Raw genomic sequence first — 25,244 nt, 5'->3', positions numbered from 1 at the left:
GTGTGCGGGTTCTTAACATGCACCAAAAAAGCAGTTAGCAGGGCTTTTAAAAAAACGCAACTGATTGGTGTGAAGAGTTTTATAGAGTTTAAGAGGATGCATTTTTCATGCGTTTTTCTTCCGCTTTTTTTTTTAACAGAAAAACAGATCAGTGTGAAAGGGCCCTTTAAAATATACAAAAATATAAAGTGACATTCACCCATACTGTACTAGGAATGGAGTCTGATGGACACATTGGACTTTAATATGTTCTCAGGATTGGCTAACAGACGGACATGTGATTAGTAGACGAGACCTTTGATTGATAAGTGACATCGTCCAACCTTTGGATTGGTGATGTTGTTATGAAATGCGGTCAGTGCGACATTCTGCTGCGGTGGTTTAGGATCAGAAGAATGGACGGGATGGGAGATCAGAAGCTGCAGCTGCTGTACAGGAGGATGGTGGGAGTCATTGGGAGACAGATCTGTGGAAAGGGTTAAATGGAGACCGGTAAAAAAGGGCCGAGCGGTTCGAGACGCATCATGGAGTCAGACCGGTCGCATTTAAAGCTGAACTCCGACCCACAGCTGAAATATGTATATGCAACAAAAGATTTACAGTCCTTTCCAGCAGGCTATGAGATTCAGCTACATCTGCCGCGCTGCGTAGTCAGGTGGGTGACCTCACTTTTCTTTATTAAAGATACAAACAATCTCACTTGGTCGCCACTTTGCCCCGAGCCTGCTGATTGGACAAAGAAGGATTAGCATCTCAGTGATGAACTCTCTCACTGTCTTTGAAAAAAAAGTAAAAAGTGCGAAGCATCGATTGCAACACGTTGGGAGCGCTCCCTTCATCGCACCGCACACTGGCGGCCATAGTATAACGCCGCTGATGGTGCGAATGAGCCCTTAGATTGACAGCACACTGCAATGTAATACCACTCAGAGGGCTCATTCACAGGGAGGGGGGCGGTAAAATCCAGAGGTTGAGAGGCACTTTTAACGCACCTCAGTCACTACCCACTTTAGCTGTAGGGACAGAGGCCGGGGGGGGGGGGGGTGTATGCATACTGCAGGAATTATACCCCCTGTTGCTTCCAGCTGGTGTAGCACAACCCTTTAAATGGTGCCACTCTGCAAACACCCCACAGCTGTGTGCAGTGCATGCCGTTGTGGTGCCCTAGGGCAGGGATACAGCAGGCAGCAGGTCGATGATACAGCTCCACTTGCCAAATGCTTTCTGAAGAGCGATCCGGATGCAGAACACTCTTCAGAGACCAAAGCTTGTGTCAACAAACCCTAAATGTGGTTCACACTGCTAGCCCCTCCCCCCACTCCGCCCCCTATGGGAAGCTAATATAAAAATAGACTTCGGGTACTTCATTTATTGTTAATCAAAAATACACTTTTTTTTAATGAATGAGCTCCAAATGATTTTACCCCCTTTCATGACCAGGCCATTTTTTGCTATTCAGCACAGCGCTATTTTAACTGGTAATTGCGCGGTCATGCAACACTGTATACAAATAAAATGTATATCATTTATTTCACACAAATAGAGCTTTCTTTTGGTGATATTTAATCACCGCTGTTTATTTATTTATTTTTTATTATATCATATAAATGAAAAAAAGACAGAAATTTTGAAAAAAAAAAAAACCCAGATATTTTCTATTTTCTGTTATAAAATATATCAGATTAAAAAAAAAGAAAAAAAAATCTTCACAAATTTAGGCCGATATGTATTCTGCTACGTTTTAGGTAAAAAAAAAAAAAATTCCAAATAAGTGTATATTGATTGGTTTGTGTAAAATGGATCCCCTAGTTACAAACATCCAACTTATAAACAACTTCTACTTATAAATGGAAGGAGACAACAGGAAGTGAGAGGAAATCTACCCCTTGGAAGGTAAATTCTCTCCCCATACACAGGATCGGAAATTCGGCCAGCAAAAGACAGATGAGAGCTTTCGGTCGGAAAATGCGACCGTGTGTATGCTCCATCGGACTTTAGAGAGCAGAAAATGCAGAGGGGTGGCTGTTATAGGGATTTAAAACCCGAGCTGTCCAGTAGAATCCCGGACAGGTGGCAACCCTAGTACAGAGCCCTGTGTTGATTAGCAACACAGAGCTCTGGGCTGTGATTGGACACAACCATATATCTTGGCCAGAATTTTAGAATTTCCGAATTCCATATTTTTTTGAATATCCAAATTTTGAAATTCCAAACCTTCAAATTCTCGAATTTTCACATTTCAGAATTTTCGAATTCGGAAATTCGGAAATTCAAATATTTTAAAATCCGAAAATTCGAAAACCTGAAAAAAAGAAAGAAAACCAGTAAAATTCTAAATAATAACTAACTAATAATAACTAACTATTAAATTATAGGTATTGGAATTTCCTTTCAAATTAATAAAATATATAACAATAATAAAATGTTTTTATTATTATTATTGTTATTTATTATTATTAGATCGTTACATTCAATTTGTTTAGACACGGCATTATTTATTTCAGATAAATTCATATTCATTACATTCACTAACAGCCAAATTTGAAAGGAAATTCCAATATCTATAATTTAATAGTTTTTATTAGTAAGTTATTATTTCAAATTGTAGGGTTTTAGAATTTTTGGATTTTCATTCTTTTGAATTTTCAGATTTTCATTCAGATTTTTGGATTTTCAAATTTCCAAATTTTCAAATTTTCAGATTTCTGAATTCTCGAATTTCCTAATTTACAAAATATCAAATTTACAAACTTCCGAATTTCCGAAATTTTGACTTTTCAAAATTCAAATCTTTGAATTTTCCAATTTCCAAAATTCGGAATTTCCGGAATTCAAATCTTTGAATTTTCCAATTTCCGAAATTTCGAATTCCCGAATTTCGAAATTTGGAATTTCCAAAAATGTGGAATTTCCAAAAATTTGGAATTTCCGAAAATTCGGATTTTCCGAAGTCTGAATTTCCAAAATTTGAAAATTCGGAAATTCGGAAATTGGAAATTTCTGAATTTGGAAATTCTGAAATTTCGAAATTAACGAATTTGTCAAAAAAACTAATTCGGAACTAAACGAATTGCACATGTCTAATTTTCATCCTGGCTTCCATCTTAAGCCCCATACACACGATCCGAAAATCGTACGAAAAATGCCGCATTTGAATCGATCGTACGATAATCAGATCGCTTGTACAGAGCTTTCGAGAGGCGATCAGGACAGGTCATCCGATATTATTCCATGCGTGGAATTTTTTTTTGTACAGTGCCAGATCGTACGATTTTCGTTTAATCAGTACTGCTATCTCTCGAAAATGCAATACAAATGTATTACAACACATGACATCACTTCTGAATTTTTTTTTTCTGTCGTGCGGGAATTTTCGGGACTTTAGTAAATCAGATTCGACGTGAGATTAGCATGCAAATAAAAATATCTTTTGTCCGATAATCGGATCGTGTGCACGGGGCATTACCCCATCAGTCTGTCTCTCTAACTAAATCCCTATAGGGGCCGGTATCCATATTTGCCGAAAAGTCCTAAATCTGAGATTTGAAGACTTAAGCCGCGTACACACGGGCGGACTGTATGGCCAACTAAGTCCGTCAGACAATCCGACGGACAGTCCGTCCTACTTTCGAATGAACAGACTTGACCACACACGGATGCACAAACAGTCCGTCGAAAGTTTGTGCGATGACGTGTACAGCACGTACGACGGGACTAGAAATAGGAAGTCCAATACACAGCAATGCAACCTTTCGCCGTGTAAATCCTTTCTGAGCATGCGCCATACTTAGTCTGTCGAACTAGCCTACTCACGAGCGGATTGTCCGCTGAAACCAAAGTACGACGGACAATATTACGGAAATTCCGAAATACTTAGTCCGCCAGACTGCACGCTGAAAAAGTCCGCTGAAGCCCACACACGAGCGGATTGTCCGCTGAAATGTGTTTCGACGGACTAAGTTGGCCAGACAGTCCGCCCGTGTGTACGCGGCTTCAGAGTGCTTATTCCAATTTATTTGGTTCTGAGTGACGTGAAAAAGGCCGGCGCAACTATGTGGATTATAAAAATTAAAAGGTCTTTTATTTGAAATGTGCAGCCAGATATGATTTTCTGTCTTTGCCAACAAAATCAAATTTTCCATGAAGTCACGGGAAAAGCACTCACTTTTTAGATAATCCTCACCCTCTGCTCATGTGACTGGCGCTGCCTCTTCTAGAAGTCTAGGCAAAGGTTTAGTCTGAATGTAAGGCTCCCATGCATGGTGTTTAGGACCTCCTTGGTCGGGGCAGTGGAATGGTCATGTGACTATAGTAAAGGCAGGCTCACTTTAACCACTTGACCTCCGGAAAGGTTTTACTCCCTTCATTAAAACGGTTGTAAACCCGCAGAATTTTTTTTTTTTTAACTCACCTGCAAAGGAAAAGGCATAATGAGCTAGTATGCACCGCATACTAGCTCATTATGAAATACTTACCTTAGAACGAGGCCCCGACATCTGTCCCGATCTACACCGAGGGAGCTGACATGTTCCCTTGGCGTGTCTTCCGGGTATCGCGCCTCTGGCGCTGTGAGTGGCCGGAGCCGTGATATTGTCACTCCCGTGCATGCACACGGGAGATTTTTTCCCGGCAGGGTCCGGCGTCTGCCAGACTTTCATCCGAGAATCCCCTGTGCGCATGCAGTCAGCGGTGCATTGCGAGGGGAATGTCTCCTAAACTGTACAGGTTTAGGAGATATTTTTTTTACCTACAGGTAAGCCTTATTATAGGCTTTCCTGTAGGTAAAAGTACCTAAATTGACTATACAACCACTTTAACGACAAGTTATTTTTTGCTTTTTGCAACACTTTACCCAAATAAAATTGATAAAATTATTTTCACACAAATATAGCTTTCTAGCTTTCTTTTGCTGGTATTTGATCACCACTGGGTTTTTTCTTCATACATTTAGGCCAAAATGTATTTTGCTTTTGTCTTTGGTACAAAAAAAAAATATCCCCAATAAGTGTTTATCAATTGGTTTGCCTGAAAGTTATAGCGCCTACAAACTATGAGATAAACTGTATACTGGAATGAATGCAAATCATTGGCTGTAACCTGCTGAAAAACTTGTACTATGTCCAATCACAAGACAGATCACACACATGTGCTCCCAAAAACCAGGAAGTACAACGCGATGTACCAGTAAATTGCTGTGCCGCCCTCTAGCATTAAATGTATTGCTAGCGGGAGGCAAGTAGGTAAAGTACATGCTACCCTAAATATTTATTTGGTTTTCTATGTGATGGTTTACATTTTCTGTTTCAATGGTTTTTATTACAGGTTTAAGTCAACATATAGATATTTATATTTCATTAAGTGTCATGTAATAGTTACAACAGGGATGCATTATCCTATAGGATACATTTTCTTGATCCATTAAACCTTACTAAAACATGTTAATTACGAATATAGCAAAGTTGAGGAGACTTTATCGTCCCCCTAACAGCATCCTATCAGAAGTTTGCCATTTGTCATTACAGCACTCAGAACAAGTAAATAATAATATATAAAAAAATAAAGGGAGAAGAAAAGGGGGGGGGGGGGTACGTTTGAATGGGGGGAGTTAGAAAAGAGTAGGGTTGGGTAGGTCCCTTCATTACGGGTATTTTGAACCAGCCACTCACAAGGAGCCTGGAGATAAGCTATCCAGGGGTTTCACACTTTTTCAAAACTAGTTTCCCTATCTTTTCGAATACTAGTCAGTTTTTCATTGATCATGATCCATGATATTTTGTGTTTCACCAGTGCAATATTGATTACGGGCGATTTTCATGCACGTGTAATGGTTATTTTAGCCGCTAAAAGAATGAAGAATATAAGAGTACACAGATGTCTAGGGCTCTCCTCCGGGAGATCGCTAAACAACCCCGTTTTGGCTTTTCTGGGTATATTTTGTCCAGTCACCGAGTAAATTAGGTTAAACACTCTGATCCAGAACCGTCGGACCTTCGGGCAAGACCACCATGATAGATATTACCTTCATGTCTGCATTCCCGAAAACATAGGGTTGAGGTACCATGGTACAATTTCGCTAGCTTTGTGGGAACAAGGTACAAACGCGATAACACTTTATAGTTTGCCTCAACTAATGAGGTGTTGAGTATGCCTTTGTGCACCTCCTTAGTTATCTCCCCTAGATCCGCTTCCCATGCCGTTTGGTACCCTGGTTGTTGAACATGATTTCCGTGATCGCTCCCCGTGATTCTAGCCCCTTCAGACATCTATTCTCAAAGAGGGTCCTGACAGTGATATCCCCATCTCTGATTAAGGTTTGTAGGAAGTGTGTAATTTGGCATAAGCGATATGTCTCCATGGAGGGCATTTCTAAAGTTTCCCTACAGTAGCTGGGCTGTCTTATCCCTTTATGGTATATGAAGTGAGCAATTCTGTAGAGCCCCTTATTGACCCACCAGGTGAATTGAGTACTTTGTTGGCCCAGGATGAAGGGAGGCTTATGGAAAAGTGGAGCCGCTGGCGAGTGAGTGGATTGCAAGGGGTACAATTTACATGCTGTGTCCCACAGAAGCAGGGAGTGGGACAAAGAGAGACTCAATACTGGCTGACGCTCCTTCGCAGGGAGCCACATAAGGAGATTTAAGGGAATGGTGGAGCTGGCCTAAGTGGACTCAATCAGGTCTGTATCTTTCGTCAAAGATTTGATATATTTGGACCAATTGTACCACGCTATAGTAGCGCAGAAAATGCGGAACTCACAGTCCACCTCGCCATTTAGATCTATACAGGGTAGAACGGGCTACTCTATAGCCTCCCTTGTTCCAAATGAATTTATATATCAGGGATTGTAACTTCCGGAAGAAGACCGGGGGACCGACATTGGTAGGAACCTAAAGTAATAATGTACTTGAGGGAGAACGGTCATTTTAACTGCTGCTATTCTACCCATCCAGGAAATATCATGTGTTTGTCAATTTTTCAGGTCATGTTCTGCTGATTCATAAAGAGGGATGTAGTTTGCTCTATGCAGTGTGGTGATATCAGAAGTCAGTTTGACTCTGAGATATGGGAGCACCTGCGTACACCATTTAAATAAGAAGAATGGCCGTATAGAGTTTAAGACTGTTTCTGGGAGGTTTATATTTAGAGCCTCTGATTTGAATTGATTTACCTTCAACCCAGAAATGTGTCCGAAATTGGACATTAGGGCAAATAAATTGGGTAGGGTCATGCTAGTATCCGATATGAATAGTAGCATATCATCTGCGAATATTCCACATTTATGTGTCTTGCCGCCACTTTCAATACCATGGATATATTGGGGTTAGATATAATGGCTATTGCCAGTGTCTCAATTGCAATCACAAAGAGGAGTGGTGACAGAGGACATCCTTGTCTAGTTCCTCTCTGGATTTGAAGTCCGATGTACGACCAAACTCAATAATTCTGGCGTATTTGAATATAAAGCACTTATTAAATTAAGAAAGTTTGGTCCACAATTCCATTTCCTCAATATGTGGAACAGAAAAGGCCAGGATAGAGTGTCAAAGGCCTTATGTAGGTCCAATGACAATAGCATGCCCCATCGATTATCCCCTCCATCCCAATTAGAACCCCTTACAGAAATCAAGTCTATGGCCCGTCTAATCTGGTCTGCAGCCTGTCTACCCAGTACAAATCCTACCTGGTCGATGTGAATGTATTGTGTTAAAAATGAATTGATTCTATTCGCATATATTTTGGTCAGGAGTTTTAAGTTGTTATTGATCAAGGATATTGGACGATAATTTGCCACGTCAGTATGGTCCTTGTCCAGTTTTGGAATTAAACATATGTTAGATTTGTTAGAGTCTGTATCAAGAGCTGTGCTGTCTCGTATTGCCATAAGGAACCAGAGAAGATGGGGGGCCAACTGGGTAGCACATTTTTTTTGTAATAGGTCGTAGAGAAGCCATCTGGACCTGGAGTTTTAGAGGTCTTAGCTTGTTTACTTACCGCCAGCACCTCTTCTTTCGCGATTTCCCCCTCCAAAATCTCCCGATGGGAGGTCAAGAGAGAAGGGAGGGTGAGATCTTTAATAAAATCGTCCACGGTTCCAACTGAAACATTCTTCTGCACACCATATAGCGAAGAATAGTAGTCGTGGAACAAATTCATTACCGTTAGTGGGTTTTGTGTCAGGGTGCCGTTCGTGAGTCTAATCTTAGGGATTTCCATCCTGCGGACTTGAGGTGTTTGTTTATGGGCTAACATGGTGCCGGTTTATCTTTTAGCGTGTAGGAGGCTTGAGACCATCTAAGATTTTTTTCTGCCCTAGTCATCAGGCAGAGATTCAATCCTAGCTGGATTGAGTCTATTTTGTATCTAAGGTCTAAATTTGGGTTTTGTTTGGACACGACAACCTTAGATGAGCCCCTAATTACCTCTGAATTTTTACAGGCCATCAAAGCCCTTAGGCTGCTTTCACACTGGGGCAGTATTCAGGCGTTACAGCGCTAAAAATAGCGCCTGTGTAGCGCCTGAAAAAAACCGGCCCCTTTCACTCCAGTGTGAAAGCCGGAGGGCTTTCACACTGGAGCGATGCGCTGGCAGGACGGTGAAAAAAGTCCTGATAGCCGCATCTTTGGAGCGGTGAAGGAGCGGTGTATTCACCGCTCCTAAACCGCTCCTACCCATTGAAATCAATGGGACACCGCGGCAATACCGCCGGCAAAGCGCCGCTGCAGCGGCGCTTTGCGGGCGGGTTTAACCCTTTTTCGGCCGCTAGCGGGGGTTAAAACCACCCCGCTAGCGCCCACAGACCGCCGCTAAAACGACGGTAAAGCGCCGCTAAAAATAGCGGCACTTTACCGCCGACGCCGCTCCCGCCCCAGTGTGAAAGCAGCCTTAAAGTGGGAAAATGCCCGAGCCCTGACGGCTTTACACCCCGGTTTTACAAAACTTTTGCCCCCCAACTTGCACCCCTTCTGACAAAAGCCTTTAACTCGGTAGACAGTTCTAACTTCCCATCCAAGGAATCTTTATCTGCTAACATCTCTATTATCCCTAAACCAGGCAAGGACCCATCCCAGTGCAGCAGCTATCGGCCCATCTCCCTGCTCAACATAGATATTAAGCTATTCGCAAAAGTTCTGGCTACCCGTCTGTCCCCTCTACTACCTAAAATTATTTATAATGATCAAGTGGGGTTTGTCCCTGGCAGGGAGGCAAGGGACAACACTACCAAGACGATACATCTTATATCCCTGATCCAACCTAAAAACCTGAAAGCTTGCCTCTTATCTTTCGACGCTGAAAAGGCCTTCGATAGGGTCAGTTGGAGGTTTCTACAGCTGTCTCTAGAACAACTTGGCCTCGGAGCTCCCTTCATCTCTAAAGTTATGTCCCTATATTCACGACCCTCAGCTACAGTCCTAGTCAACGGTACCACATCAGCCCCCTTTGACATTGCAAACGGTAGCCGACAGGGCTGCCCCCTGTCCCCCCTCCTCTTTGTCATCATCATTGAACATTTGGCCTGTGCCATACGACATTTGGCCTGTGCCATTCTCGGTATTCAAACTCCGTCTACACATCACAAACTTTCCCTGTATGCTGATGACCTGCTTGTGTATATTCAGAATCCACACATCTCCCTACCATCCCTACTCAGAGAATTTCAACGTTTTGGTATCCATAGTAACTTTAAGATCAACATTGCTAAGACAGAAGCCCTCAACATATCCCTCACCCGCTCCACACTGTCCCTTCTAAAATCCAACTTCTCATTTAAATGGCAGACCAAGGGTATCTCTTACCTAGGGGTCATGATACCCTCCAACCTAGCTAATTTGTTTTCCCTGAATTATATTCCCCTGCTTAACTGTATACGGAAGGACCTTGAGGAGTGGGGGGGATCTCCCTTGCCCTGGTTCGGAAGGATTAATATCCTAAAGATGGACACTCTACCCAAGTTCCTGTATTTATTTCAAACAATCCCCATCCACGTCCCCAAATCATTTTTTATCTCCCTACATTCGCTAGCCATCAGATTCATGTGGAACAGGGGCCTCCCCAGAGTTAAATTTAAACTGCTTACACTTCCGAAGACTATGGGAGGAACAGGCCTCCCTGATTTTGAGACTTACCATACAGCTGCTCATATGACTCGCATCATAGAATGGTTCCCCCGTCCTCCCTGCAAGACCTCGGTGACCGTTGAACAGGACCTTTCTCCTGTAGATCTCTGAGCTCTTCTATGGGGTTACAAACAGGACTACTCTCATATGACATCCTTATCCCCACTGACTTTGGCCTCCTTGAAGCTGTGGTATAAAACAGGGCTAAACACCACCCTCTCCTCTGATCCGGGCCCCCTGACGTCCCTCTTTGACCATCCTGCTTTACCACAAAGTACAGGGGCAGCCTCAATAGGATCCTTTAAGCGTACGGAGTGGCCGCAAGCTTGCACATTTGTACATCCTTCTCAGGGGAACCCGGTCCCCCTGGCAGACTCCGGAGATTGGCTCACGGCCCTACATGTATCCACATTTACCAAACGCCTACACTCCTCCTCTCAAATACATCGCAAGCTTACCAACTTCGAGGAACTGTGCTCGCTCCCAGAAACTCCCAAACACCTACTATCCTCCTTATATAACTTACTGCAGACTTTAGCACATGATCAACTCCCACATTACACTAGGCTGTGGTCTGCGGATTTGGGTGAAGACATCTCTGTGCCGGAATGGCAAACCTTTTTTAATTTCACACATAAGTCAACCATCTCCTGCTACTCTCAAGAAAAGAACTACAAGCTATTGTCCAGATGGTACAGAGACCCTGCTACTTTACATAAAATCTTCCCGTCTACACCAGCCACCTGCTGGCGCTGTGAAGCTTCAGTCGGAACTTATATACATGTCTGGTGGGACTGTGAGAGGATCCGCCCCTTCTGGACACAGGGTTTTGAATGTTATAATCTTTTAGCTGATATTCCGGTTCCTATCTCTCCGAAAATTGCATTACTCTCAATACTGCCCGGGTCTATTAAATCGCAGAGACAAAGATTGCTCCGTTTTTTTATGTCCTCTGCTAGGCAACTGATACCTGCTTATTGGAAGACGACGAATACTCCCCCATTGTCACGGTGGGTATCAATTATGAATGACACCATGAGAATGGAGGAGATGTTGGCACTGGATAATGACACTTACACCAAATTTATATCTCAATGGTCGATCTGGCTCCGCTTCTCTTCCTCTGACACCTTAATGAACCAAATCTTGAACGCATAGGGACACTGTGGGCTTTCTCTTACCCTACCCCCCTTACCCATATCCCTTCCCCTTCCCCCCCTTACCTCCCCTCTCCTCTCTTCTTGCTATTCAGCTTTCCCCTCTACCACTTTGTTCCTCTTTATTTTGCTCCTCTCTTCCCTTTCCCCTTCTCTCTCTCGTTCTGTCTTCTTTATGCTATTGATTAAACATTGTCTCATGTAGTAACCCATGAGTATTTCTCACTACTGTGGCCTCGTGGATCGGAGAACAGGCCGTCTTCCCTACTCTCCAAGCTTCCCGACAGGGACCGGCTGTGGCCGATAGTCATTAGCCGGCCCGCCATAAATGTACTCCTGTTACTGTTCCTGCTTGCATTTGCCTCATGATGGTTACTGTTTTATTGTTTTCACTTGAAATGTTTCAATAAAAATATTTTCAACACTAAATTTGGGTTTTGTTTATGTCGGGTCTGTAGGTCAGACAACTCTTTTCATAAATAAGAGTGTTTGAGATTTTCTTGAGATGGGATGCTATTTGAATCAGGTAACCCCTGATCATGGCATTGTGGGCCGCCCAATTGATCACTGGTGATGTGTCTTCCAGTTTGTTTGAGGAAAAATATACCTTAAGATTTTGTTCTATATCAAAACAGACTGACGGATTACTCAAGAGTGATTCATTCAGTCTCCAAGTGGCAGGACCCCTATTTAATTGTAAAGAGTCACACGATGTCCAGAGCAAAGAGTGGTCTGACTATGTCGCGTCTACTATCTTAGGCCCCTTTCACACATGCGGATGATATGTCCGTATTTCATCCATCCGTTTGCGGATGAAATACGGGCATACATTCATCCCTATGGGATAGCGGGTGTCTGCGGATGAACATCCGCAGACACCCGATTTCCTCCGCCTCAGCAACAGTCCGATTCTGCAGACGGAGGAAAATCCTATTTTTCTATCCGTCTGCAGAGCGGATCGGATGAACACGGACACACGGTCCGTGCTCATCCGATCCCCATAGAGGAGAGCGGAGAGCTGGCAGGGCGGTCCCTACACAGTGTGCGGAGACCGCCCTGTCCGCAGCCGGCTCAGCGGGGACAACGGAGCGATCCCCGCTGAGCGAGCGGATCATCACGGGGCGGATCATTACTGATCCGCCCCGTGTGAAAGAGGCCTTACTTGCCTGGAAGAGGGGTATCATTTCAGGATTGGTAAAATAGTGATCGATTCTGGTATAGGTTCGATGAACGTTGGAAAAAAACGTGTAATCTTTCCTGGAAAGGGTTGAGCTCCCACTAGATATCAGTCAGGTTGTGGTAATGTAACATTTTTGCTAATTTGGACCCAATTTTAGGGTAATACCTGGCAGTGGTGGATGACCTTCTGGTCTTGTCAAAGATGGTGTCTAGGGTTACACTGGAATCCCCTGCTTAGCCCTTGTACACACGGTCAGACATTCCGATGGACAATGTCCGATAGGACCGTGTTGTCGGATAATCAGACAGTGTGTGGGCTCCATCGGACTGTTTCCGTCGGAGTATCCGACAGACCAAGTTTTCCAGCTGGGCTATAAAATTTTCCGACAACATGATCCGATTGGACTTTGTCCGATCATGTGTAGAGAATTCCGATCGGACAAAGTGCCACGCATGCTCAGATCAAATTCCTAGACCAAAGCTATTGGCTACTAGCCTGAACGTAGTCCCGTCCTAACGAAATAACGTCATCACGTTAAGTACGATCAGATTTTCTGACAACTTTGTCCGACTGTGTGTATGCAACAGTTTCGGACAAAATCCGATTGATTTGGTTGTCGGAATGTCCGACCATGTGTACGGGGGCTAAGAGTACCATCCCCCTCATGTTAGGGTACACAGCAAGTTCTAAAGAAGGGAAGCTGACCTGCATTAGGAGTGTAATAGGAGAGCAATGGAATTGGGGAGTCCTCCAGATGCCCTACCAGCATTAGATAGCATCCCTCTGGATCACAGATCTTCTTTTCCAGAGGGAAAGAAAAATGCTTGGAGAAGCAGATTTCCACACCGCCTGTCTTCCCTGGGCCATTTGCCAAGTAGAAGTGGGAGTAATAATGGTGTAAAAATGTTGGGTTGTATGTTGGCGGAAAGTGTGTCTCCTGAAGGAGGAGATCATCTGCCCGTAGAGATTTATAGTGTTGGAAGGCCATCCTTCGTTTTAACTGAGAATTTAGCCCTTTAACATTGTGGGTAACAAATTTGAAGGAGACCCCTGTAGTATTGTCTGCCATGGTGCACAAAGCAAGTAGAAGGATCACTCACCAACCTCCTCCTGGTTCGCAGTATCGTTCAGCAGCTGAAGGCTCAGTTCCGAGGGGACCCGGAGTAAAGGGAAAAGGGGGAAATGTTAAGAAAAAGAAAAAGTAGACTTGAAAAAGAAACGGAACAACAAAAAACACGTTTTTCAGAAGAATTCTAATGGTAGAACTGTCCTGTAAATAAGAAATCAACAGATATTATCTAATAGTAGACAGTAACTTCAACTAAATATATTCCAAACCAGGGAGAAAGGTCCCCCTGGGTGTCTAAAAACATCACCCTGGGGCAAGCCCAGGATCTGGTTTGGCTCTGCTCCCCTCATTGGTGGAGGGAAACAAAGACAAACTGTGCGTATTGTTACCGCCATTGGCCTTAACCCACCTTGAAAAATATCAACATTAACATAAGGAGCTATAACTGTGGGAATCAGAAGACCCCCTGAGTAGCGAGAAAAGGGACATATGAATAAGTATAACCTAAATATCATGGTCCCTCATTCCCACTTTTAGCAACAAAATTTCAGGAAGTATCCTAAATGATCTATCCGTGATCCTGCCATAGGATCAATGAAAAATTGGAAAACAACCGGAGAGAAAAAAAAAAAGAAGAAAGACTTTTCCACTCCATGTCCCATCAAACTCAAGAGCCATCTTTTCCTTCATTTTCATGGGAGTCTGCTTTTGAGCCTGGCTTGGATTCTGGTGGAGCGCCACACTGGGGGAGGAGGACTCTGCGTGGGCTTGGTGGCAGGCAATCTAAGTTGGCAGGAGCGGGGGGGTTTCTCCATATCCACGGATATAAGTCCCAGTTTTTTCATCTGGACTTCACCCTTTGGGAATGTGGAGAAAGAGTGTTTCTTGTTGCAGAAAGTAAAATTCATTCGAAAAGGGAAGGCCCAGTAGTATTTCATATTTTGGGCTATAAGGGGCTGTAGCAAAGTTTTAAAGCTCTGCTCTTCTGAATAGTAGCTGGTGAAATGTCAGTGAAGATCTGGAATTTGTGGTCCCACAATTGCAGGTCAGCTATTTCTCTAGCTCTGTTCATGACTTGCTCTTTGACCACACAATAATGAGGCTTCACTATAATGTCCCTTGGCAGTCCATCATCCCGGGGCACGATCAGGGCCCTGTGGACTCTATCCAGCTCCATCTTGTGGGAAGGTATGTCAGGAATGAAATGGTTAATACGTTTTTACGATAGCTTCAGCATCAAGAAAGGATTCTGGGATGCCATGAACCCGAAAATCATATCGGCAAGACTGATATTCCAGGTCGTCAATCTTATTTAGCGCATTGTCCAATCTCTTATGTATGCCCTCAACACATTTAGTGTTTTGATTGGTTCTGGTAATGGTGTCTTCCAGTGTCTTCTCTATTGTTCCTATGCGGAAGCCCAGCTCCTGAAATTCATGTTTCAAATCAGAGGTTATGCGTTTGTTTGTTTTTTCAAGCCCTTGTTCTAACAGGGTGGAAAACCTTGTCACCAGGATGGGGTCCCCTGAATATTCTGTCAGTGGCGGTGGCGGTGCAACGGCCTAGGAGTGTCCGAGAGAGGGGGTTTTTAGGCTTACTCCTTGCCTTTCCATCGAGTGGGAGAGGCAGCAAGAATTCGGCCGGGTGTGCTGCAGACATGTGGTGGGTTGCTAGCTGCTCCGGCGGTCCATCCGGTAGGCAGTGGAGCTGGGGCCTTCTCACTGCCTCCATCAGCGGGCGGCTATGGAGGTGTTTGTGAGCTGTCTCCTGGTCCTCCTCTGGGATAACGGTGCTGCTGGGGTCTGGTCGGGTGAATTACGATCACGGGTGGAATCGTTAGCTGCTCCAGCGGAGCTAAAGTCTCACACCGCCACCATCTCCAGCTGCAATGTATTTTATAAATCACAGTCTTTATAATTTTCATGTACTTCTTCCATCTGAAGTACCTGGTTGATTCTTCCAGTCATCTTTCTTCTTTGTTCTAAACTCACCACACAAAACACAGAAGCTGAATGGTGTTAGCGTGGTTCAAGATACCAGCATCTTGAACACGCCCCTTTCTCAAGCACAGCCTGCCTCTTGAACACGCCCCCTTCTCAAGCACAGCCTGCATCTTTAACACACCCCCTTCTCAAGCACAGCCTGCATCTTTAACACACCCCCTTCTCAAGCACAGCCTGCCTCTTAAACACGCCCCCTTCTCAAGTACAGCTTGCCTCTTAAACACGCCCCCTTCTCAAGTACAGCCTGCCTCTTAAACACGCCCCCTTCTCAAGTACAGCCTGCCTCTTAAACACGCCCCCTTCTCAAGTACAGCTTGCCTCTTAAACACGCCCCCTTCTCAAGTACAGCTTGCCTTTTGAACAAGCCCCTTTCTCAAGCACAGCCTGCCTCTTAAACACGCCCCCTTCTCAAGTACAGCCTGCCTCTTGAACACGCCCCCTTCTCAAGTACAGCCTGCCTCTTTAACACGCCCCCTTCTCAAGTACAGCCTGCCTCTTAAACACGCCCCCTTCGCAAATACAGCCTGCCTCTTGAACACGCCCCCTTCTCAAGCACAGCCTGCATCTTTAACACGCCCCCTTCTCAAGTACAGCCTGCCTCTTGAACACGCCCCTTTCTCAAGTACAGCTTGCCTTTTGAACAAGCCCCCTTCTCAAGTACAGCCTGCCTCTTGAACACGCCCCCTTTCTCAAGCACAGCCTGCCTCTTAAACACGCCCCCTTCTCAAGTACAGCCTGCCTCTTGAACACGCCCCCTTCTCAAGTACAGCTTGCCTCTTAAACACGCCCCCTTCTCAAGTACAGCCTGCCTCTTGAACACGCCCCTTTCTCAAGTACAGCTTGCCTTTTGAACAAGCCCCCTTCTCAAGTACAGCCTGCCTCTTGAACACGCCCCCTTTCTCAAGCACAGCCTGCCTCTTAAACAAGCCCCCTTCTCAAGTACAGCTTGCCTCTTAAACACGCCCCCTTCTCAAGTACAGCCTGCCTCTTAAACACGCCCCCTTCTCAAGTACAGCTTGCCTCTTAAACACGCCCCCTTCTCAAGTACAGCTTGCCTTTTGAACAAGCCCCTTTCTCAAGCACAGCCTGCCTCTTAAACACGCCCCCTTCTCAAGTACAGCCTGCCTCTTGAACACGCCCCCTTCTCAAGTATAGCCTGCCTCTTAAACACGCCCCCTTCTCAAGTACAGCCTGCCTCTTGAACACGCCCCCTTCTCAAGCACAGCCTGCATCTTTAACACGCCCCCTTCTCAAGTACAGCCTGCCTCTTGAACACGCCCATTTCTCAAGTACAGCTTGCCTTTTGAACAAGCCCCCTTCTCAAGTACAGCCTGCCTCTTGAACACGCCCCCTTTCTCAAGCACAGCCTGCCTCTTAAACACGCCCCCTTCTCAAGTACAGCCTGCCTCTTGAACACGCCCCCTTCTCAAGTACAGCTTGCCTCTTAAACACGCCCCCTTCTCAAGTACAGCTTGCCTTTTGAACAAGCCCCTTTCTCAAGCACAGCCTGCCTCTTAAACACGCCCCCTTCTCAAGTACAGCCTGCCTCTTGAACACGCCCCCTTCTCAAGTACAGCCTGCCTCTTTAACACGCCCCCTTCTCAAGTACAGCCTGCCTCTTAAACACGCCCCCTTCTCAAGTACAGCCTGCCTCTTGAACACGCCCCCTTCTCAAGCACAGCCTGCATCTTTAACACGCCCCCTTCTCAAGTACAGCCTGCCTCTTGAACACGCCCCCTTTCTCAAGCACAGCCTGCCTCTTAAACATGCCCCCTTCTCAAGCACAGCCTGCCTCTTACCTTTAGGATTTTCCTTTAGTAAATAACCCCGATAGTGTCCCCAATAGTATACTGTCCCCAAAAACACAGTCTGGTTTCATACCAAAGACATGTAGCAGAATACATTTATGAAGAAATTTGATTTTATTGGATATGTTTTATAACAGAAAGTGGAAAATATAGTTTTTTTTTCTAAATGTTCTGTATTTTTTTGTCTATATAATGAAAGATAAAAAACTGCAAAGGTGATCAAAGACCACCAAAAGAAAACTCTATTTGTGGGGGGGGGGGGGGGGGGATGATATAAATGGAATTTGCATACAGTGTTGCATGACCGTGTAATTGCCAGTTAAAGCGCAGTGCTATTGGTCATAAACGGGGGGTAAAACCTTCCGGAGTGAAAACAGTCTGCTGACGTTACTTTTAGGCTCCATGCACACTGAAGCTCATAAACGTCCGTTTTTGTGAGTTTGTGCGTTTTTTTTTTTTTTTTTAACAGCCCATAAACTCCCCTCTATGTTATCCTATGTGTCCATGCACACGTGGACGTTTTTGGATATTTATCAGCAGTGGAGTTTATGGGCTGTTTTCTGAAACGCCATAAAATCGCGTTCAGGAGTTGTTTTTCTGACTACAAAAAAACGCCAAACGCTCAAAAAATGTAGCTCACCAGTGTTCTTTTACGTTTTTGATCCATTGAAAAAATGCTAAAAAAATGCTGACCCTGAAAAACATTAAAAAATGCGAATAAAGGCTGTTGAAAAAATGTTAAAAAAACGTTGAAAGACTCACTACAAAGCTACTGGCGTTTTTATAAGATTATTTTAGCATCCAGTGTGCATGGAGCCTAAGCCCAGGTTCACACTGAGCTGCGGGAATAAAGCCCGCATGTCAGTCCTTATTTCGGCGGCGATTTCACAGACATCTGTGCGGGTTTCTGCACAGATGTCAATGGAAATCGCACCCGGATATCGCAAAACGTAGTACAGAAACTACTTTTTGCAATCAGTTTGGCGCCGCAAATGAAGCGGCGCACTGATTAGGGTAGTGCCATTGCCGGCAATTGCCGCCGATTTGACATACGGTTTGATATGTCAAAAGGCACCAGTGTGAACCAGAGCTGAGGCCTCTTGCACACAGGATGTTTTTACAGCTGCTGTTTTTTTTTTTTTTAACTGCCTCTAAACGCCCCTCCATGTTAGCCTATGTGTGCATGCACACAAACTGTCAGAGGCATTGGGGGCATAAGTGTTTAGGGGCAGTAAAAACAAAAAAAAAAAAAAATGGCAAAAACATGGCTAAACTGCTTTTGCCGTTTTTTTGCCATTTTTCCATTATAGTGTTTTTAATGAAAAAACACTAAGGCCAAAAACGTGGGAAAAACGTGCAATAACACTAATGTCAAAAGATTACTAAACGTACTTTTTTTTTTTTTTTTTTCAACTGCAGCAACTTTATTTGTAAACTCCCGTTTTTCACGTTTATTCACAGGACGTTTTAAAAATGGCAGCGATAAAAAAAGGCAGTTTTTTCACGTTTGTTATTATTTATTCACAGGACGTTTTAAAAATAGCAGCGATAAAAAAAGCTTGTTTTTTTTTTTACGTTTATTATTATTTATTCACAGGACGTTTAAAAAATGCCAGCGCTAAAAGTGCCCGTTTTTCACGTTTATTCACAGAACATTTTAAAAATGCCAGCGCTAAAAACGCCTGTTTGTTTCACGTTTATTATTATTTATTCACAGGACGTTTTAAAAATGCCAGAGCTAAAAACGCCAGTTTTTCACGTTTATTCACAGGTCGTTTTAAAAATGGCGGTGCTAAAAATGCCCCCCTTTTTTTTTCGTTTATTATTATTTATTCACAGGACGTTTTAAAAATGCCAGCGCTAAAAGTGCCCGTTTTTCACGTTTATTCACAGAACATTTTAAAAATGCCAGCGCCAAAAACGCCTGTTTGTTTCACGTTTATTATTATTTATTCACAGGACGTTTTAAAAATGCCAGAGCTAAAAACGCCAGTTTTTCACGTTTATTCACAGAACATTTTTAAAATGCCAGCGCTAAAAACGCCTGTTTGTTTCATGTTTATTATTATTTATTCACAGGACGTTTTAAAAATGCCAGAGCTAAAAACGCCAGTTTTTCACGTTTATTCACAGGTCGTTTTAAAAATGGCGGCGCTAAAAATGCCCCCCTTTTTTTTTACGTTTATCATTATTTATTCACAGGACGTTTTAAAAATAGCAGCGCAAAAAAAGCCTGTTTTTTTTACGTTTATTATTATTTATTCACAGGACTTTTTAAAAATGCCAGCGCTAAAAGTGCCCATTTTTTCACGTTTATTCACAGAACATTTTAAAAATGCCAGTGCTAAAAACGCCTGTTTTTTCACGTTTATTATTATTTATTCACAGGACATTTTAAGAGTGCCAGAGCTAAAAATGCCTGTTTTCCACATTTATTCACAGGTCATTTTAAAAATGCCAGCAATAAAAAAAAAAACGTTTTTTTACGTTTATTATTATTTATTCAAAGGACGTTTTAAAAATGCCAGCGCTAAAAGTGCCCATTTTTTCATGTTTATTCACAAGAACATTTTAAAAATGCCAGCGATAAAAACACCTGTTTTTTCACGTTTATTATTATTTATTCACAAGACGTTTTAAAAATACCAGAGCTAAAAACGCCCATTTTTTTCACTTTTATTATTATTTATTCACAGGACATTTTAAAAATGCCAGCGCTAAAAATGCCCTTTTTTTTTTTACATTTATTATTATTTATTCACAGGACGTTTTAAAAATGCCAGCAATAAAAAAAGCCTGTTTTTTTACATTTATTGTTATTTATTCACAGGACATTTTAAAAATGCCAGCGCTAAAAGTGCACATTTTTTCACGTTTATTCACAGAACATTTTAAAAATGCCAGCGATAAAAACACCTGTTTTTTCACGTTGATTATTATTTATTCACAAGACGTTTTAAAAATACCAGAGCAAAAAACGCCCGTTTTTTCACGTTTATTATTATTTATTCACAGGACATTTTAAAAATGCCAGCGCTAAAAATGCCCTTTTTTTAATGTTTATTATTATTTATTCACAGGACATTTTAAAAATGGCAGCAATAAAAAAAGCCTGTTTTTTCACATTTATTATTATTTATTCACAGGATGTTTTCAAAATGCCAGGGCTGAAAAGTAAAAAATTAATAATAATAAACGCCCTGTGAATAAATGTGAAAAAAATGGCTTTTTAAAACGTCCTGCGTGCATGAGCCCTTACAAATAAAATTTACTGCAGTAAAAAAAAAAAAAAAAAAGTATTGCAGTGCATGTGAAAAACGCACAGCAATGCACATGTGTTGGCGCGTGATAAACGCACGCATTGCAGTGTCACTGGACCAACGTAGGGGAAAGTGATCTGGGAAGTAGAACGTCTGTTTATAATTCGGGGGAAGTGTAGGCCTGGATCACACCTATGGCGTTTTTTAGTGCTTTTTTGCATTTTGCAGGTTTGCACTGCAGTCCATTTATCATGGCTTCCTATGGAACACGTTCTGTAGAGTAAATCTGCAATAAGCACTAAAAATGCCATAGGTGTGAATCAGGCCTTATAAAGGGTTAAGGAGCAGAGGCAGCAGCCAGGATCAGATATGAATCAGAACACATAGGGATCAGAGATATGGATCAGAGCACATAGGGATCAGATATGGATCAGAACACATAGGGATCACAGATATGGATCAGAGCACCTAGGGATCACAGATATGGATTAGAACACATAGGGATCAGAGATATGGATCAGAGCACATAGGGATCAGAACACATAGGGATCACAGATATGGATTAGAACACATAGGGATCAGAGATATGGATCAGAGTACATAGGGATCAGAACACATAGGGATCAGATATGGATCAGAACACATAGGGATCAGAGATATGGCTCAAAGCACATAGGGATCAGAGCACATAGGGATCAGAGATATGGATCAGAGCACATAGGGATCAGAACACATAGGGATCAGAACACATAGGGATCAGAGATATGGATCAGAGCACATAGGGATCAGAGCACATAGGGATCAGAGATATGGATCAGAGCACATAGGGATCAGAGATAGAGATCAGAGATTGGGATCAGAGCACATAGGGATCAGAGATTGGGATCAGAGCACATAGGGATCAGAGATTGGGATCAGAGCACATAGGGATCAGAGCACATAGGGATCAGAGATATGGATCATAGCACATAGGGATCAGAGCACATAGGGATCAGAGATATGGATCAGAGCACATAGGGATCAGAGATTGGGATCAGAGCACATAGGGATCAGAGATTGGGATCAGAGAACATAGGGATTAGAGATATGGATCAGAGCACATAGGGATCAGATATTGGGATCAGAGCACATAGGGTTCAGAAATTGGGATCAGAGCACATAGAGATCAGAAATATGGATCAGAGCACATAGGGATCAGAGATTGGGATCAGAGCACATAGGGATCAGATATTGGGATCAGAGCACATAGGGATCAGAGATTGGGATCAGAGCACATAGGGATCAGATATTGGGATCAGAGCACATAGGGATCAGATATTGGGATCAGAGCACATAGAAATCAGAAATATGGATCAGAGCACATAGGGATCAGAGATTGGGATCAGAGCACATAGGGATCAGATATTGGGATCAGAGCACATAGGGATCAGAGATTGGGATCAGAGATTGGGATCAGAGCACATAGGATCAGAGATTGTTATCAGAGATTGGGATCAGAGCACATAGGGATCAGAGCACATAGGGATCAGAGATTGGGATCCAGAGCACATAGGGATCAGATATTGGGATCAGAGCACATAGGGATCAGAGATTGGGGATCAGAGATTGGGATCAGAGCACATAGGGATCAGAGATTGGGATCAGAGCACATAGGGATCAGACTAAACGGTAAAGATCAGAGACCACAATGCTTTGCAGGAAGAGACCAGAGCCACCAAACTACTATTCCCACAATGCTTTGCGGCGGCTCCTCCTTCTGGCTGACTGGCCCTCTTCATCCAGTCTGCACACAGCATTGGGTATCGGTCTGTATGCTCCTCTCTTCCTCCTCCTCCTCCTCCTCTCCTCAGCTGGGGGTTTCCCCCTTTAAGACACGTCTTTCCTCCTCCTGATTTCTTTCCTTGTATTGGTGTTGTGGGTTTTTGTGGCTCCATCCCCCCTCCCTGCTCTCCCTCCATTGCCCCTTTCCCTCCTTTCCCCTCCCTGGGCTGTCATTGTATGTAGTCTGATCTCTTCTCCCTTTTCCCTGCCATTCTCTATCTCCTCCCCCCTCCCCCCACCCCCCCTATACCTGTCTGGGCCCCTGAAGAGGAGCTGCTCCTGGAGCTGGACCCCCCACCTTCTCCGCTGGATGGTCTGCGCTCACCCCTTCCAGTTAGTAATGGGTTAATGCTTGCTGTTGGGTTTTGACTGTTATGTCTGCATTTATGGAGGAGGAGAGGAGAGGAGAGGAGAGGAGAGGAGAGGAGAGGAGAGGAGAGGAGAGGAGACGAGGACAGGTAGGGGGGGGGGGGGGGGTCAGGAGAACTACAGGAAACTTCCATGATTGGAGGGGAGTGGGGGGGTCACGAGTCGGGGGGGGGGGTTGTAGATTGATTATGGGTGATGGGCAGGTCTACATCTGATCAGGACACCAGCTGAGAATAGACAGGTGCCCTCTTGAGGAACCAGCATACAGTGTTGAGGAACTATAGGAGTAAGTGTGTCCTGTTGAGGAACTACAAGAACCAGTGCACACTGGTTCTTGTAGTTCAACAGGGCACGCTGGTTCTTGTAGGTGGAGGGGAGTGGGGGGGTCATGAGTCGGGGGGGGGGGGGGGGTTGCAGATTGATTATGGGTAGGTCTACATATGATCGGGACACCCAGCTGAGAATAGACAGGTGCCCTGTTGAGGGACTACAAGAGCCAGCATACAGTGTTGAGGAACTATAGGAGCAAGCGTGCTGTATTTACTACAAGAGCCAGCGTGTCCTGTTGAGAAACTACAAGAACCAGCATGCAGTATCGTGGATCTACAAGAACCAGCCTACCCTGTTGAGGAACTACATGAGCCAGCCTGTAGGATTGCGAATCTACAAAAACAAGTGTTCCTTGTTGAGGAACTACAAAGGCCAGTGTGCAGATCTAAGGAATGGTATGAGCCAGCTTGCAGGGTTGAGGAACGACAAGAGCCAGCGCGCAGTGTTCTACAAGAGACAGCACTCCCTGTTGAGGAGGAACTACATAAGCCATCATGCAGTATTGAACTACAAATGGCAGCAGTGCTGTTTATAAGACCTGCAAGAGCCAGTGTTTCCTTCTGAGGAACTATGAGAGCCAGCGTGCGCTGTTGACAAAAGACATGATCTGATGTGCCCTGCTGAGGAACTACAAGAGCCAGCATATTCTGATGACGTATTTGGGTCAGTGTGCCTTGATGAGGGTAAGAGCCCCAAAATACCTTGCTTGGGGACTACAAGAGCCAGCATGCAGCACTGTGTATCCCTTTGAGGAACTACAAGAGTCGGCGAGCACTGTGTATTCTTTTTGAGGAACTACAATACTCCGGCATTAAATGTTAAGCGTAGTTTTCCCTGCCAGGCGAGACTACATGCCTTGTGCCTTGTTGATGATACCCAAGCACGTCCTTTTTGAAGAACTACAAAAACCAGAGCACCTTGCTTGGGCATGTCAAGAGCCAGCCAGACCATCACTATAGCTATAGCGGGCCCTCAACAGGATCTACAAAAGCCAGCAAGTTTTCTGTCACGTATTTGGGGCAGAGCGCCCCGCTGAGGAGCTACAAATATGAGCGCACCTTGCTTTGGCACTACAAGAAGCAGTGTGCGCTATTGAGCAAGTGCCAGCGTGCCCCGCTAAGAGGCAGCTTGGACCTCCATGTCATGTTCAGCAACGACTTAGGCTGGTGTACCCCGCTGAGGAACTACAAGGGCCAGCATGTCCGATGCAAAAGCATTTGAGGAACTGCAAAAGCCAGTGCACCTTGCTTGGGAACATCAAGAGCCAGCATACCATTGAATACAACCACGTGTGCTATGATGGGGCACTACAAGGGCCAGCATGCCCTGATGCAAAATTGTTTTGAGCCAACATGCCCAGCTGGAGAACTAGAAAAGCCAGTGCCCCTTGCTTGGGAACTACAAGAGCCAGCATACCATGCAATGCATCTACAGCCTGCCCTAACGAGGAACTACAAGGATTGAGGAACTTCATGAGCCAGTGTGCCCTGGCAGCAGTGGCAGAACATCTGTCCATACTGGCATTTGTAGATTCTTTGAAGCTGAGCTGCTGGCACAGTGTAGCTCCTCGGGATCTAGCGGGTCCTGCTGGTACTTGTAGTTCCTCTTTATCAGCCCTGGCACTGTTGGCAGTCGGAGGCCCTGGGTTGGCCATCAGTGACTCATCTGGGTCCAGGTTTTGTGCCCCTGGGCACAGACAGAGCCAGCTGTCAGATTATGGGGGAGGGGGGGGGGGTGATGTACACAGGGATGGGGGGGGGGGTGATGTATACAGGGAGGAGAGGGAAGGGGGGTGATGTACACAGGAAGGAGGGGGGGGGGTGGTCGGTGTCAGTGTAGAGCTCGGTGTCACCCTCTCCAGACACATCACTGTAGGAGTCTACAATGTATCAGGGGCTGGATCATCGTTGCCTCCAATCCTCTCTCTTCTCTCATCCCAGGCATCGCTGAACCGCAGCAGGAAGAGCAGACGCCTGGCCGGGACCCTCTGTCTTCAGGTTAGTCATGGGGGCCGCAGGACCGGCTATGACTGCTGCGTATCTGTAAATTCTATCATCTTATATGATGGAGGGAAGGGGGGGGGGTATATAATAGAGGGGGGAGGGGCACACCAGATGGCATGCAACAGAAAC

At 44.4% G+C, this 25,244-nt stretch overlaps 1 protein-coding gene across 2 annotated transcripts in view; it reads left to right on the top strand.

Moving 5' to 3' along the window:
• The first annotated feature begins 509 nt into the window (after window positions 1-509).
• The window catches only part of AGPAT1 (1-acylglycerol-3-phosphate O-acyltransferase 1), a 125,910-nt gene continuing 101,175 nt past the window's right edge, over window positions 510-25,244 (top strand). Inside the window, exons 1-2 of one of the 2 annotated variants that reach the window (XM_077483770.1) lie at window positions 22,384-22,746; window positions 25,053-25,109. Coding sequence is in view for 1 of the 2 variants with exons in the window: in XM_077483764.1 (XP_077339890.1) it covers window positions 525-655 (131 nt within the window). In the remaining variant the exon portion in view is untranslated. Of the gene's footprint in view, window positions 656-22,383; window positions 22,747-25,052; window positions 25,110-25,244 lie in introns of those variants that run through there. The other variant, XM_077483764.1, reaches the window with a different exon arrangement.

Source organism: Lithobates pipiens, unplaced genomic scaffold, assembly GCF_037356315.1.
Source record: "Lithobates pipiens isolate NorthernLeopardFrog02 unplaced genomic scaffold, aLitPip1_a1.2 Scaffold_1, whole genome shotgun sequence".
NCBI lineage: Eukaryota > Metazoa > Chordata > Amphibia > Anura > Ranidae > Lithobates > Lithobates pipiens.
The sequence above is the reverse complement of the archived record's forward strand: the minus strand, read 5'-3'. Positions and strand labels throughout refer to the sequence as shown.